Below are 14,781 nucleotides of genomic sequence, written 5' to 3'. Positions count from 1 at the left end.
GGAGCCTGCTGCCCCCACCCCCCGGCCTGCCTCTCTGCCTAGTTGTGATCTCTCTCTCTCTGTCAAATAAATAAATAAAATCTTTTTTTAAAAAAGTAAAAAAAAAAAAAAAAGCTATGAAGGAAAATAATAAAGTTGTAGGTCTCTTACATAGTATAGCTTATCAAAACCATCATCTTTCTGGAAAACAAATCCTTTCTCCTGCAGCAGCTGTATTGCATTCTTAAATATGCTATGAATTGCCTTGGATGTGCTGTCATTCTTAGCATCCCCCTGTAAGAAGAGGAAAAAGAAAAAGAAGAAAAGAAGTTAAGTCCTGTCTTATAGCATCTAAGAGTAACTCCCTGGACCAACTGGTTTCTGAATTCACCCAACAGGCTTCTGATCTGCTGAGTCAAAACCATCCAGGTGTGTGGCCTGGCAGGATGGTATTTAAGCAGGACTGGGAAGTTTGCTTGGGTCAGATCGTGCTTGATAACTGTTCCATACCGTAGTTGTCCTTGTGTTCGATTTGACCCTATGAAATGGAAAATCAAGAGGATAAAAGGACATAATCTTTGAACTGGAGTATGCACTTTCTATGTCTTGAACATTTAAAATTACTTCTATTTCCATGTTGGTTTTGGCTGAATTGATTCCTAAACAAACAGATAATCTTTTTATTATTCAGAGTCAAAACACTACATATATAGTAGCTTGGTTTTTTCATTAAAATTATGGCTATATATAATCTCTTCCTAAGGACATCAGAGAATTTTACACACATTGAAATAAGTTGGGGGGGCGCCTGGGTGGCTCAGTGGGTTAAGCCTCTGCCTTCGGCTCGGGTCATGATCTCAGGGTCCTGGGATGGAGCCCCGCATCGGGCTCTCTGCTCAGCGGGGAGCCTGCTTCCTCCTCTCTCTCTGACTGCCTCTCTGCCTACTTGTGATCTCTCTGTCAAATAAATAAATACAATCTTAAAAAAAAATTTTAAAAAATGAAATAAGTTGGGGATTCTCGGATGTACGATATTTGAAGTAGTCTCTTTATTTTAAACGGAGGCAGTTCCTAAAGTATAGATCCTTTCCCCCTTTGATTAGGATTATTCCAAGGTATCTTACGGTTTTTGGTGCTCTTATAAATGGAATCGATTCTCTAATTTCTCTTCCTACAGTTTCATTGCTAGTGTATAAAAAAGCAACTGATTTCTGTGCATTGATTTTTATCCTGCCACATTACGGAATCGCCATGGTTTCACTTATTTGTGGAACATAAGGAAGAGCATGGAGAACACAGGAGAAGGAAGGGGGAATGAAGGGGTGGAATCAGATAGGGGAGAAGAACCATGAGAGACTATGGACTCTGGGAAACAAACTGAGGGTTTCAGAAGGGGGGGAGTGGGGGGATGGGTGAGCCCAGTGATGGGTATTAAGGAGGGCATGGATTGCATGGAGCACAGGTGTTGTACGTAAACAATGAATCATGGAACACTACGTCAGAAACTAATGACGTACTGTATGGTGACTAACATAACTCAATAAAAAATAAATAAGTAAATAAATAAACGGAGGCAGCCACTGGGAGACCTGTCTGTCCCAGGCACATTCATGGGGCTGAAGGCAGGGGGTGCCAGGCCGCATGGAAAGAACCTCTGCGGCTCTCAGTTTTCTGTCTCCTCGTTATCAGCATTTCTCTAGGACACAGGTTTACCCAGAGCTACCACTTCACCCTATTTCTTGCTCCCTAGGAAGCCAGGCCTTCAGGTGTGTCCAGCCATGGTTCACAAAACTGTAAGCTCACCGAGCTGGGGGCTTTGTTTCAACTTGGCCACCTCCTCCCTGGCACACAGTGAGTAACTCATAGTCTTATTAGTCTGTGTAATGAATGGTAGCTGAATACCCCCATTATAGAGGCGGTATTCTTTTAACTATTCTATTGGGGGTTTTCAGTCCATTCCTGAAACAAAGTGGTGAACGACTGTTGTTCAAGGTACAGACCCATATTTTTTTTAAAGATTTTATTTATTTATTTGACAGACAGAGATTACAAGTAGACAGAGAGGCAGGCAGAGAGAGGAAGGGAAGCAGGCTCCCCGCTGAGCAGAGAGCCCTACGTGGGGCTCGATCCCAGGACCCTGGGATCATGACCCGAGCCGAAGGCAGAGGCTTTAACCCACTGAGCCACCCAGGCGCCCCTACAGACCCATTTTTAATGTGACAGAAATTCGCTGAGATGCTTAGAAGATGCGAGCACCGAAGGAACAAAGTAAAGCTTCCCAAAAAGCATTTGAAGGCAAGGTCCTACCTCTAATGAAGAAGGCTGATGAAGGGACGCCTGAATGGCTCAGTGGGTTAAGTGTCTACCTTAGGCTCAGGTCATGATCTCAGGGTCCTGGGATCGAGTCCCCCAGCCGGCTCCCTGCTCTGTGGGGAGTATGCTTCTCCCTCTGCCCCTCCTCCTACTTGTTTTCTCTCTCTCTCATAAATAAATAAAATCTTTAAAAAAAAGAATGCTAACGAAAGCTATCTGGGGCAGTTCCCACAGATGCTGAAAGAGAGAACTTGCTTGTCATTTGCCAATGACATTTCCAGCAAGTGACAGGGAAAGGAAAGAAACCCCCAAATGGCTTCAAGCATTGATAACCACATCTCTAAAGAAGCCCTCTTTGAAGAAGACTTTCCAAAGGGGCACTGTTTGTTTGTTTGTTTTAAGATTTTATTTATTTATTTGACAGTGAGAGATAGTGAGAGTAGGAACACAAGCACGGGGAGTGAGAGAGGGAAAGCGGGCTTCCCACTGAGTAGGGAGCCCGATGTGGGACTAGATCCTGGGATCATGACCTGAGCCGAAGGTAGCTGCTTAACCGACTGAACCACCCAGATGCCCCCAAAGAGGCATTGTTTTAATCTAATGGCTCCTAGTGATGTTTCAGAAACAAGCTCCCCTGGCCTGCAGAGGATAGTCTAACATTCTCAATTAATAAATAGTCAACAAGCTGGGGTACCTGGTTACTAGAACATTAAAGGCCTGAAAGTTGACAAACATTCCCAGTTAGGACAACATCTGATCTCTGAAGGCAGAATAAGGCCAAGAACTATGTGATGACTCCCCCGGGGCAGAAAATCTCTGTGAGTTTGTTTAGAATAAACAACTCACCCAGCAATTCTCAGTCACACACAGCCTTGTACTCTGGGGGCTTCAAGGAAAGCTGTATTTATTGGGGAAGCACAATCAACCCAAAATAGACTCCCCCATGAAACAGTTACGGCTACTTAATCTTTGTAATTCTAAGGAATTCATCTTTTTAGTCCATTTACTATCACGATCCTAAGGGTCGAGTTTATTATGGCTCTTACCAAGATAGAAATATATTGGAGACTAAAAATGACTGTTGCATGATTACTGCCATCATTAGAAAGGACTCCTGGTTATCCCCAGACCACACAAAAGCTCAGTTCCTCCTCCCAGATTTCTGTAGGCTCAGGCAGCAGTAAGTGTGCTAGGTCTGTGAGATCTGAAGCAGTTTCAGCTGTGAACAAGGACCCAACAGAAGAGGCTCTGTGGATATAAACAGTGTGTGAAACTTCCTTTCCAAAAACATTTGCCTCGGCTGACCTCAGAACACAGCTCCCTAGTGGTTCTAACGCCACAGTCTCAGGGGGCAAGGCCTCCAATCATCTCTGCTAGCCAGTGGTTTGGCCTGGCCTGGGATTTGTGTCCTTCTTGTCTTTTTCTAAAGACAAGGCTCATCCGATTCAGGAAACCGAAACTGCACAGAGACAGAAAGTGTGACTGGCAGGTCATGCTAAGTCCGAGCGGGCCTCTCCGAGCCGCAGGTCAGGAACTGGGTGGATCTCTGAAATATATATATAGTCTTCATTCTCAAACACACTCCACATTTATCCAGCTGTCAAAGAAACAATGGTTTTGCAAGGTCTGCTTATCAAGTTTCTGGATTTGCCGAGAAGGGCCACTACGGAAAAAGAAAAGGGGGCGGGGGACATTCAAGCCCTCTCTCCCTTGGCCTCTAAACCGTATAACACGATCACAACGATTTTTTGTGAAGCTTTCATCTGTATGACAACAGAAAGTGCCAAAGGATCTAGGGTTTCACCATCATTGTAAAGCATCCTTCGTCTCCTAGGCTCTATTAAGCAGAATTCAACTTAATGACGCTGACCTCCCCGACCAGAGTCATGTGAGGGAGTAATTCATAATTGATGGAAAAGAGTTTCCAAAGACAAAACAAAGTCCCACATTCATATCTCTTTAAACATACATGACGGGGCAGATGTAAGTTTCTGCTCTAACCATTTTCAGAAAGTTATCACACCAGAAGTTCCCTACGGTTATTTTGAATGGAGAAGTCTTGAGAGAATCCTTGGCCCCGACAGAAAAGCGGGTTCACAGGAAGAATGCGGTCTTTGCTAAGCTTCGGTTTCTTTCCAAACACACCGACAGAGCGGTCAGAAGTGCTAGGGGGCTAACTTGGCAGTAAGCTGCCTCTGAACGACTACATGAGAGGAAGGCTAATCTTGTGGATGGTGGCCAGCTGGAGGGCCCTGGCCGCAAAGGAGCGAGCGGCGGTGTCGCAGAAGGCAGCAGCCAGTCCAAGCCCTCCCCACCGGGGTGTCCCTGACACGCTATCCCGGTCTCTGTGAATGACATCGCGGGTACCAGGCCCACAGTCTACGGCCAAGAGAAGATAATTAGGTTCGTGAACGAAACTGAGAAGCAGCAGCCGTGGCCCCGTGGCCTAGGAGGTCAGGATGAGGACCCAGTATCTGTTGCACCAGAATCATGAGGAATAACTTATGTTACCTAACAAGGTGTTCACGGCAGCTCTGTTGGCAGTGACAAAAGACCGGAAAACTTCTAAACAGTCCAGAAATGGAGAGAGTAGTTAAATAAATTATGGTACATGTAACAAGAGATCATTATAGTGGCAAATCTGTATGAATGGCTAGGAAAGGCTAAGACAAGCCTTTCAGTGAAAAGCTAGGTACAGATTAGAGTTTAGCTTGCTACCAATTGTGTAAAAAAGAAGGGGCGGGGGATATAACCACTCCTAGTTTATAAACACACAGACTCTCTCTGAAAGGATATTCATGAGGCTAGTAATGGTGCTTATCTCTGGGGGAAGGGGTAAGAGGGAGGATGGGAAGGAAACTTTAACTAGATACCTTCAGGGACTATTTAAATTTTTAAAAACTATTCATTCCTTCAACCAACAAATAATCAAGAACTTAGTTTATGGCAGCCCTGTTCTGGGCCATGGTTCTAGAGAGTGAAGACAAGTTAAGGAAGACCTCTGCTCTTGTAAAATTTAAATTCTGGAAGAGGAAGAGACAAACATAAATACCAGTGATAACCTGAGATATGAAAACAGGGTGATAACACAGTGTGGAAGCAGGTGGCTATCACAGCAAATAGGGGGAGGGCAAGAAGGTGACATTTCAGCAGAGATCATTCCTTGGTGGAAAAAAGTAAATAAAAATAAATGGTGTCACAACAACAAAAAAACCTGAGAATCGCAATGAAAGGGAAAGCCTAAAACCAAAGTTTCAAATAACTCTTAATTAGAAGTGAATTAACACCAACAACGTAAGTTCACCTGTAACATGAGGGGGGGAAAGGGGACAGCTCTTTTCCAGAGGAGTAAGAAATTACTTGATTGTTTCTAGAAATTTTTACTTATAAACCAGATTAAATACAACTTGGTCTTTATATAAATCCTAATAAGATAACCTTATTTTGATGAAGAGAGAGCAAGTTATTAAAAACTTTGGTTCAAGAATCATCTTGCTGGGGGCTCCCGGGAGGCTCAGTGGGTTGAGCAACTGCCTTCAGCTCAGGTCATGATCCCAGGGACCCGGGATCGAGCCCTGCATCAGGCTCCGGGCTCAGCAGGGAGCCTGCTTCTCCTTCTCCCTCTTCCCCTCCTCCTGTTTGTGCTTATTCTCTGTGTCAAATAAATAAATAAAATCTTTAAAAAAAAAAATCATCCTGCTGAATAAATAATGTTGGAAAGAAAATTGCCTCTTCTCATTTATCTCCTGCTTCTGAGATTAAACACCCATCTCATAAATACTAAGGAACAGTATGAACCTTAAACTACTTTTTCCCTCTACCCAAAGATTAAGTTTACTGAGATTAAGTGAGGAGGGCAAAAGGGCAGGTGCATTCTCATTTCAAATTCTTAGTGGTCAGTGACCTTTCCAGAAGAGAAACACGGACTAGCACAAGAACTTCCATGCCCTGGGTCTACACTCTGAGTGTCCATGCCACAGTCATGTTTGCCCACACCCTTGAGCTGCACATACGGGACAGAGGACCTGAGTTCTCACATGGGCATGAGTGCTGCACCTACCTGCTCAGGGCCTGCGCTGTGAATCACAGGCTGATTGGCAAGGGACAGCAGAGACTCCACAATTTCCAATTCCTGCTGGTAAAAGGTTTGCACTTTGTTCTCCACAAGGAATTCTTTGGCTCTTTCACTCAGCAAACACGTGAGATTGGCAAGGTCCAAGGCACCTGGATCACTGCTGGGGGAAAGTTTTGAAAAGCCCTGCAGAAAACTATCACCTTTGCTTCTTTTTAAAACAGAAATTCAGCTGGGACATGTGACACTATATTGATGTTTGTTCGATTGCCTGAAGTACAGCTGACACCCACTTTTAAATTAAGGTGTACAACACAGCAACTGACAAGTCTATACTACGCTACGTTCACAAGCGCGGTACCATCTGTCACCATACAGAGCTATTACAGTCCTGCTGACTGTATTCCCTGTGCTGTATCTTTTATCCCTACGACATATTCATTCTATACCTAGAAACCCGTATCTACTTTCCTTCACCCATTTTGTCCATCCCCCACCCCACACACTCCTCCCCTTTGATGGATGCTTAGCTTGTTTCCATAACTTGACCTCTGTTTATAAGGCTGCAATAAACATGGGGGTGTTTTGTTTTCTTTGGGTAAATACCCAGTAGTAGAATTACTGGATCATATGGCGTTTCTATTTTTAATTTTTTTTAAACCGATTTTTCCCCCATTGTATATTTTTGCCTCCTTTGTCAGAGATTGAGCACATAAATGTGGATTCATTTCTGGGCTCTCTATTCTGTTCCACCGACCTATGTGTCTAGTTTGTGCTAGTACCATACTTGTTTTGATTACTGTGGCTGTGTAGTGTATCTTGAAATCTGGGATTGTGATACCTTAAGCTTTGTTCTTCATTCTCAAGATTGCTTTGGGTATTTGGGTCTTCTGTGGTTCAATAGAAATTCTAAGATTATCTGTTCTAGTTCTTTGAAAAATGCTGTTGGTATTTTGATAAGCATTGCATTGAATCCATAGATTGCTTTGGGCAGTATAGACCTTTTAACAATACTAATTCTTCCAGTCCATGAGCATGGAATATCTTTCCATTTTTGTCACCTTCAATTTTTTCATCAATGTTTTATAGTTTTCAGAGTACAAGTCTTCTAACTCCTTGGTTAAGTTTTTCCCTAGGTATTCTATTCTTTTTGGTGCAACTGTAAATGGAATTGTTTTCTTAATTTTTCCTTCTGCTTTGTTATTAGTGCATAGGAATGTAACCAATTTCTGTGTATTAACTCTATATCCTACAACTCTACTGAATTCATTTGTAGTTTCCTTTTTTTATTATTATTATTATGTTGTTAGTCACCATACAGTACTCATTTGTAGTTTTAATGATTTGTTTTGGTGGCATCTTTAGGACTTGTCTATATTTAGTATCATGTCATCTGCCCGTATCGACAGTTTAACTCTTTCCTTACCAATTTGGATGCCTTTTATTTCTTTTTCTTGCCTGACTGCTATGGCTAGGCTTTCTAGTATGATGATGAATGAAAGGGGCAAGAGTGGGTTTCTTTGTCTTGTTCCTGATCTGAGAGGAGACGCTGTTTTCCACCAGTGCATACGATGTTAGTTGTGGGGTTTTCATATATGGCCTTCACTATACTATGTACACTCTAAGCCTCCTCAGTTGAGAGCTTTTGCCATGAATGACTGTTGGGCATTTATCAAATGCCTTTTCTGCATCTACTGAAATGATCATGTGACTCTCGTGCTTTGTTTTATTAATGTGGTGTCTCATGTTGATTGATTTGTGGATATTAAACAATCCATGCATTCCCAGAATAAATCCCACGTGATCATGGCGAATGATCCTTTTAATGCATTGTTAATGCAGTTTGCTGGTATTTTGTTGAGGATTTTCCATGTGCAGCAGGGATATGGGCCTGCAGTTTTCTATTTGTATAGCGTGTCTGTCTGGTTTCAGTGTCAGGGTAATGCTTGCGGCACAGAATGTATTTGGAAACTTTCTTTTCCCTTCTATTTTCTGCAATAGTTCAAGGAGAATAAGCATTAACTCTTTTTTTAAATGTTTGATAGAATTCACCTGTGAAGCCATCTGGTCCTAGACTTTTGTGTTTTGGGAGTGTTCTGACCACTGATTCAAATTCATTACTGGTAATCAGTCTGTTCAATAATAACGCTTGTTTCTTTTTTTTTTTTTTTTTTTTTTTTTTTTTTTTTTTAAAGATTTTATTTATTTATTTGACAGAGAAAGATCACAGGTAGGCATAGAAGCAGGCAGAGAGAGAGAGAGGAGGAAGCAGGCTCCCTGCGGAGCAGAGAACCCGATGCGGGACTCGATCCCAGGACCCTGAGATCATGACCTGAGCCAAAGGCAGTGGCTTAACCCACTGAGCCACCCAGGCGCCCCATAACGCTTGTTTCTGACATAAAGGGCAGTCGTACAGTGAGTACTCTGCAGTTGTTTAAAAGGATGAGGCAGGACTCTAGGAACTAAAATATTCATGAGAAATTCTGAAAAAAAAGTCAAGCTGCAGAACAGTATATAAAGTATGTTCCCATTTGTATTAAAAAGCAGATGACAACCCATAAAATATATGGGTGAATATTCATGCTTGTAGATGCACAGAAGAAAAATGTCTAAAAGGATACACCTCAACCTACGCATGGTGGCAACCTCTGGGAAATGGTACTGGGGCAGGAAAATGGGGAACTTCCACTCTTACTTTCCCCAGATCTAGAGTTTGTTTTTTTTTTAACATACATTTTTTGAGGGCGCCTGGGTGGCTCAGTGGGTTGGGCCGCTGCCTTCGGCTCAGGTCATGATCTCAGGGTCCTGGGATCGAGTCCCGCATCGGGCTCTCTGCTCAGCAGGGAGCCTGCTTCCTCCTCTCTCTCTCTCTGCCTGCCTCTCTGCCTGCTTGTGATCTCTCTCTGTCAAATAAATAAATAAAAAATCTAAAAAAAAATAAAAAAAAAAAAATTAACATACATTTTTTGAATATGTAATATATGTATGTTTAAAAAAATTAAAGCAGCGATGGAGGGCGCGGTGCCTGGGTGGCTCCCAGGCTAAGTGGCCGATTCCTGCTTTTGGCTCGGGTCATGATCTGGTGGTCGTGAGACAGAGCCCTGCGTCAGGCTCTGTGCTCAGTGCAGAGTCTGCTTAAAGTTCTCTCCTCCTCTCCCACGCCCTCAGCCCCTCCCCATCCACCCCCAGCTCCATGCACTCTTTCTCAAAATAAATTCTTAGAAAAAAAATTAAAGGGTACACAGTAAAGTCTCCTTTCTAAACTTTTTTCAGTTCTACCCGTAGGAAGAAGCTATTACTGGTTTTCTGGCAGCTCTCAGAGTTCTCTGATGCAGGCACTAACAAGTATACACATATTCTTAGTTCTCCCATTTCCCCCCTCTACACACAAGAAAGTAAAATCAGTCCGGGTTGGGAATGACGGGCATAATTTTATACAGTTTTTTGTTAGAATGTGTCATAGAGTAGTATTTTGATTTTGAGGTTCCAGGGCAGTTTTCTTTTGGTTTCTTGCCTTGGGGGCTCATTGAGCTTCCTGGATCTGTGCATTTATATAGTTTCAGCAAACCTGGAAAAACTTTATCCATTATTTCCTCAAATACATTTTCTCTGCTCCCTGCACTCCTTCAGGGACTCCCTATTACACACACATTTTCCTCACAAGAACCTTAGAATATCTGTACTATTACTATCTTCACTTTGCAGGTAAGAAAATGAAGGCATATGGGGAGTAAGTGGACTTGCCCGGAGCCCCTCCGTGAGTGTGGACCCTTCAGGATTTGAACCCCGGCCCACCCCAGCATCTGGGCGCCCACTGCTTGGCCTTACTGCCATCATCACATCTTCAGCAGGGAGAGGCCACAGCTTACCTTTCTTGCTCTAGGGCTGGGCTGCGGAAAGGCTGGTCGTAAACCTTCCTGTAGATACGGGGCAGCTCCAGCATTCTCGAGATTTGAATGTTGCACACGGGATCATCCACTTTATCTAACAAGCCGTGGGGGAAAACATGCCATAGAAATACAATGAGATCAGCTCTTTCCCATGTCCAAACTGTTGCTAGGCACCCAGTGGGTCACCCTTCCTCTAGGTGCCCAAGGAGCATACATTCTAGATGCACGTTTAGTGTGGGTCCCAGGCATCCTTTGAGAGGGAATGCAATGCCCCCAGCATCACAGGCTTGTCCAGCAGCAGACTGGAACCAGGGAAAGCACATTCCCTTATTCACCCATCTGCTACGATGGCAAATAACGGGTCATCTGTGGGATTTCCAACCCAAGTCAGCTAGAGCCCTGCAAAACATATCACTCAGAGGATGTGGGACTATCGTATTTCCGATAACCTCTTTTCCTTCAAAGTTAATGGACTCAGCAGTGTTCAAGAAATCTCTATCATTTTAAAGAATAGGAACACTGTACCCTACGTGGACTGCCACTTCAAACTTCAAAGTACATTAACTCTGACGTGGCCCAAATAAATTTGCTGGGTATATATAATACATCATTGGTTTTCTTCCCCAATTTCTAGTCACTGCTCTTCAAAATAAAGTTAAGAAATGCTGCTTTTCTAAAGAAAGCCTGTTAGGAAATAAAATTTCCTCCAGTAGAGAGTTACTTTTTTTTAAAAAAAAATCTGAACTTTTCCACCATTTGACTTTTAGCAAACCCAGAGTTTACTGGACACACACCCAGAATATCAACCAGTTTGGCAGAGGTAACTTGTGCTTACAGTAAGTAGTGACACGAATCTCTCGTTCTTCTCTGTATGTGTGGACATAACCTCTGATCTGGACAATGTCCCCAATTTTGATCTTTGTCTTCTGCTCAATGGTGTCTTGCAGCTTCTTAAGCTGTGAGGTTAAGTTCAGCGCCCCTAGCGTTGCCATAGCTGTAGTTGCTAGGACCAGAAGAGACAGAAGCATAACACGATCACTGTGCCACAGGTGTGAGATGGTGTTGGGTCATTCTCCTTCTGATAAGCTGCTCTACTGTAAGAAACCTGCATACCCTTCTGAAATCCTCTGCTGAACACAAGGCCCAAGCTGTAACTATTTGAAAGGAGGATAATGGGAACGGAGTCTAGGAGGCCTGATAATCCAAGTAAGGCAGTTCTGGCAGGGCTCCAACATGCTCTCCCTGCTCCTGCATTGCCAGTGACCTCAAAGGGCTCTATGTGGTCCTGAGCTGAATTCTGTAGGATTCAGCTGGGTTTGGTAGGAATAGCTCTCAGCAACCCTTTCAAGTGTCTTTGCATGAAGACCAATCTGGCATAGGAAAAGAGGGGACCCAGGTCTCCATATGCAGTCCTGTTTATGGGGAAGGTGAATGTGCCTCAGGCTGATTTCCCACTTTGTTGGGTCACTGCGGTGATCTCTCTCTCTCTCACACACACATTCTCACACCCCTTAAAACAGTAAGTTTAAGCAACTTCATGGTGAAAATAACCCAATGCACATTCAATTCTAAGTCATTTCTATTACTTAAGTTTAATTTCTAATTGTATTAAATAGTAAGCACAGCCATGAGTACTTGGGTACTATAGGCACTGCTCTAAGACTTTATAGTGGATTAGCACACCTAAACCTCACCGCTACACCCATTCATTCTTGGCCTCATTCTATAGAGGACACTGAGTCACAGAGAGGTCAAGCAACTTGCACAAAGTAAAACAGCTAGCCAGCCATAAAGCTGCAGTTTGAATCCAGGCGGTTCCTGACTCCAGTCCCTTCCTGCTTATTATTCTTTATTCTCTGCTGCCTGCCCCGTGAGCATTCTCGTGTTTTCCCGATACAGCTGGGGTGTGTAAACAATTCGACATTCTGATTTTCTGCCTGGGCCAAGTTCAGATACACACGTGTATCTACAGAATCTATACAACTCAAGCACTTTAAAAAATCATAGAGCACTGGCATGTTAACAAGCCACAGTTCGATGAGCTAGTCATGTTAAATGTCCCATTCTCCCCTCTTTCTGTAATATTTTTGAAACTTTATTTATTTATTTGACAGAGAGAGAAATATCATGAGTGGTCGGCGGGTGGGGAAGCAGGCTCCTACTGAGCAGAGAGCCCGATGTGGGGCTCAATCCCAGGACCCTGAGATTGTGACCTGAGCTAAAGGCAGAGACTTAACCCACTGAGCCACCCAGGCACCCCTGTAATTTTTTATTCTGGCTTTAATCACCGGCACCAGATGGGACTTAGAGGTCAGCACTTGGATAATGGAGTTAGACAGACCGGGTTGAAATCTCCACTCACCTCCTAGTAGCTCTGAGACCGCGGGCAGGCTGTTAACCTCACTGCACCAGGGTTGCCTCAACTACGAGTTGTGGGTAACAACACAGTCCACCTTGCACACAGAACTGTTGCATATGATCTAAGTTAACCCTTACATCATGGGTTTGGCACAATGTCAGAGCCACAGGAAATGGTCTATAAATGTCAGCTATTTGTAAAAAAACAAGTAACGAAGCCCTCTAGACAAAATTGCGTGTTTTTCTTGCGTGTAATTCTTGTTGGGAATTACCAGACAGAGAAGTTAAAAACAGGTTCACAGTTCATTACATATTGTCAGAAGTTTTGCCAGAAAGAAACATTCCAACCGTTCTCTTTTTACAAGGTGTGGCCAGCGATGCACACACACTTGTAGCTCCTACACTGGCTTGGATGTTTAGTACCTTAAAAAATATATAATGATTCCATGATGTTTTATTTTTGCTTTTAAACTGCCAGACAGGCTCTATGTTTTTATATAAGATGATTCGTTCTCTGTATTTCTTTACGTGTAAGAAATCATCTTACTCATTCTATGTATCCTTCGCGTATTTTGAATACTTCATGTTAACTTCTGAAAAATTTTTAGGGAAGCTTTCTCAGTTCTGCTCATTACATCCACTCCCCCCCCCCCCATTCCACTGCTTTTCTATGCTTTTTTATTTCATTTTACTACATAAAAGTTTGAAAAAAATATTTAGTCTATCCTATGGTCACTGATGATAGTTTTTGGTGCTTTAACAGCTAAGGACTTATCAGAGTTTAACATGTATACCCCATATTTGCTGTGATAAATACACAACTCCATCTTCTTTGGGTTATGTCATGCAAGCTGGAAGATACAGATCACGGTCACCTCTTTTAAAAATATTTTTATCTACCTGAGCCAACAACATTTGTTAAATGCTCCTGTATTTCCTGCTCTTGATTCATTGCTGGTCTGTCATACACTTAGTGTTCCTATAATGAATGAACAAAGGTTCTATTAGCCTATTGATCGCACTGTCTTTCTAATCTAACACAACTTAGATGACTGCGGCTTTGTAAAGTGCAAAGGCACTACTTTTCTTGTACCGCATCTACCTTATCCGGGGAAAGAGCAACCAGGGAGTATGGGGCACTCTGTATCCAGTAACCAACACCTAGGAATCTAGACACTATCGGCACTAACGGTACTCAGCTTACTGGCTTTCTTCAAAAAACACCCAAGTGCTACTTTATAAAACGTTATACCATCTGTGTTCCTGTCCCGTCCAGCCACCTTGTACTTGGGCTGAACTGAAAACATGTCATAATAAATGCTTCCTACAGCACTGCTGAAATGACTGGACAGGCAGCCAGTCTGAGAACGAGGCCCAGCTTTCATTTAAAGGGTGAGCCAAACTCTGGAAAGGACGGCTTGAGCTCTGTAATTTGGTGAACCTAATGAGATGGCTGGAGCCTAACCGACTGCATTTTAAGTAGCCTATTCCATGCTGGGAGATAGCACCCCCCCACCCCCAAAGGGTCAAGCTTTCTTAATTTGTCTCACAAGCCAGTCCAATTTAATTTATAGGAATTAATGGCCTATTCTCATACACCTTAACGGACTAGAACAAGATTTTGACTCAGACTAAATTTTGTTTAAAAAAAAATTGTCTTCATTGGCTACATTCCAGGGGAAAGCTTTTAAATTGAGGGCAATTAGATGAAAAGGAGAGAATGGGCTAGTCAGGAATAATTTTAAAATATCACTTTGTATGTAACATGATGAGAATCCTTTTTGGGCTTTCTCCTTGCGCTCTTACTCTTTTTATTCTCAAAGGAATTTCCAATTAAGGCTGCCCACTGTGACGGTTCATCTATTCATCTACTTACAAATCTTTTAAAAATCTCACTCTCAGTAGCCATTTTATCTAAAAAATGACTAAATATAAGTTATACAGTATTCCTAAGGTCATTCTTTAAAAAAAAAAAAAAAAAGAGTCGATTTTGAAATTAGAACAATGTCTAAAATAGGAATCAGCAACCTACAGCCCCTGGGCCAAATCCACCCACAACCTGTTTTGGTAAATAAAGTTTTACTGTATGTACTGTGTGTGGCCGCTTCTGTATCCCCATGGCAACGCTGGGTAATCAAGGTGCAGACCAGAGAGCCCACAAAGCAGAAA

General features: G+C 42.8%; 1 protein-coding gene across 13 annotated transcripts in view; it reads right to left on the bottom strand.

Annotated features, from left to right (window-relative positions):
- The window catches only part of STN1 (STN1 subunit of CST complex), a 44,325-nt gene that overhangs the window by 13,097 nt on the left and 16,447 nt on the right, over nucleotides 1-14,781 (bottom strand). For 10 of the 13 annotated variants that reach the window (XM_059173284.1, XM_059173286.1, XM_059173289.1 and 7 more), the window contains 4 exons: nucleotides 11,090-11,257; nucleotides 10,234-10,348; nucleotides 6,353-6,527; nucleotides 151-273 (listed from right to left, as the gene is read on the bottom strand). In XM_059173284.1, the coding sequence (XP_059029267.1) occupies nucleotides 151-273; nucleotides 6,353-6,527; nucleotides 10,234-10,348; nucleotides 11,090-11,257 (581 nt within the window). The remainder of the gene's footprint in view (nucleotides 1-150; nucleotides 274-6,352; nucleotides 6,528-10,233; nucleotides 10,349-11,089; nucleotides 11,258-14,781) is intronic. The other 3 variants (XM_059173294.1, XM_059173296.1, XM_059173285.1) reach the window with 2 other exon arrangements.

Source organism: Mustela lutreola, chromosome 4, assembly GCF_030435805.1.
Source record: "Mustela lutreola isolate mMusLut2 chromosome 4, mMusLut2.pri, whole genome shotgun sequence".
NCBI lineage: Eukaryota > Metazoa > Chordata > Mammalia > Carnivora > Mustelidae > Mustela > Mustela lutreola.
This window is presented reverse-complemented; position numbering and strand designations above follow the sequence as displayed.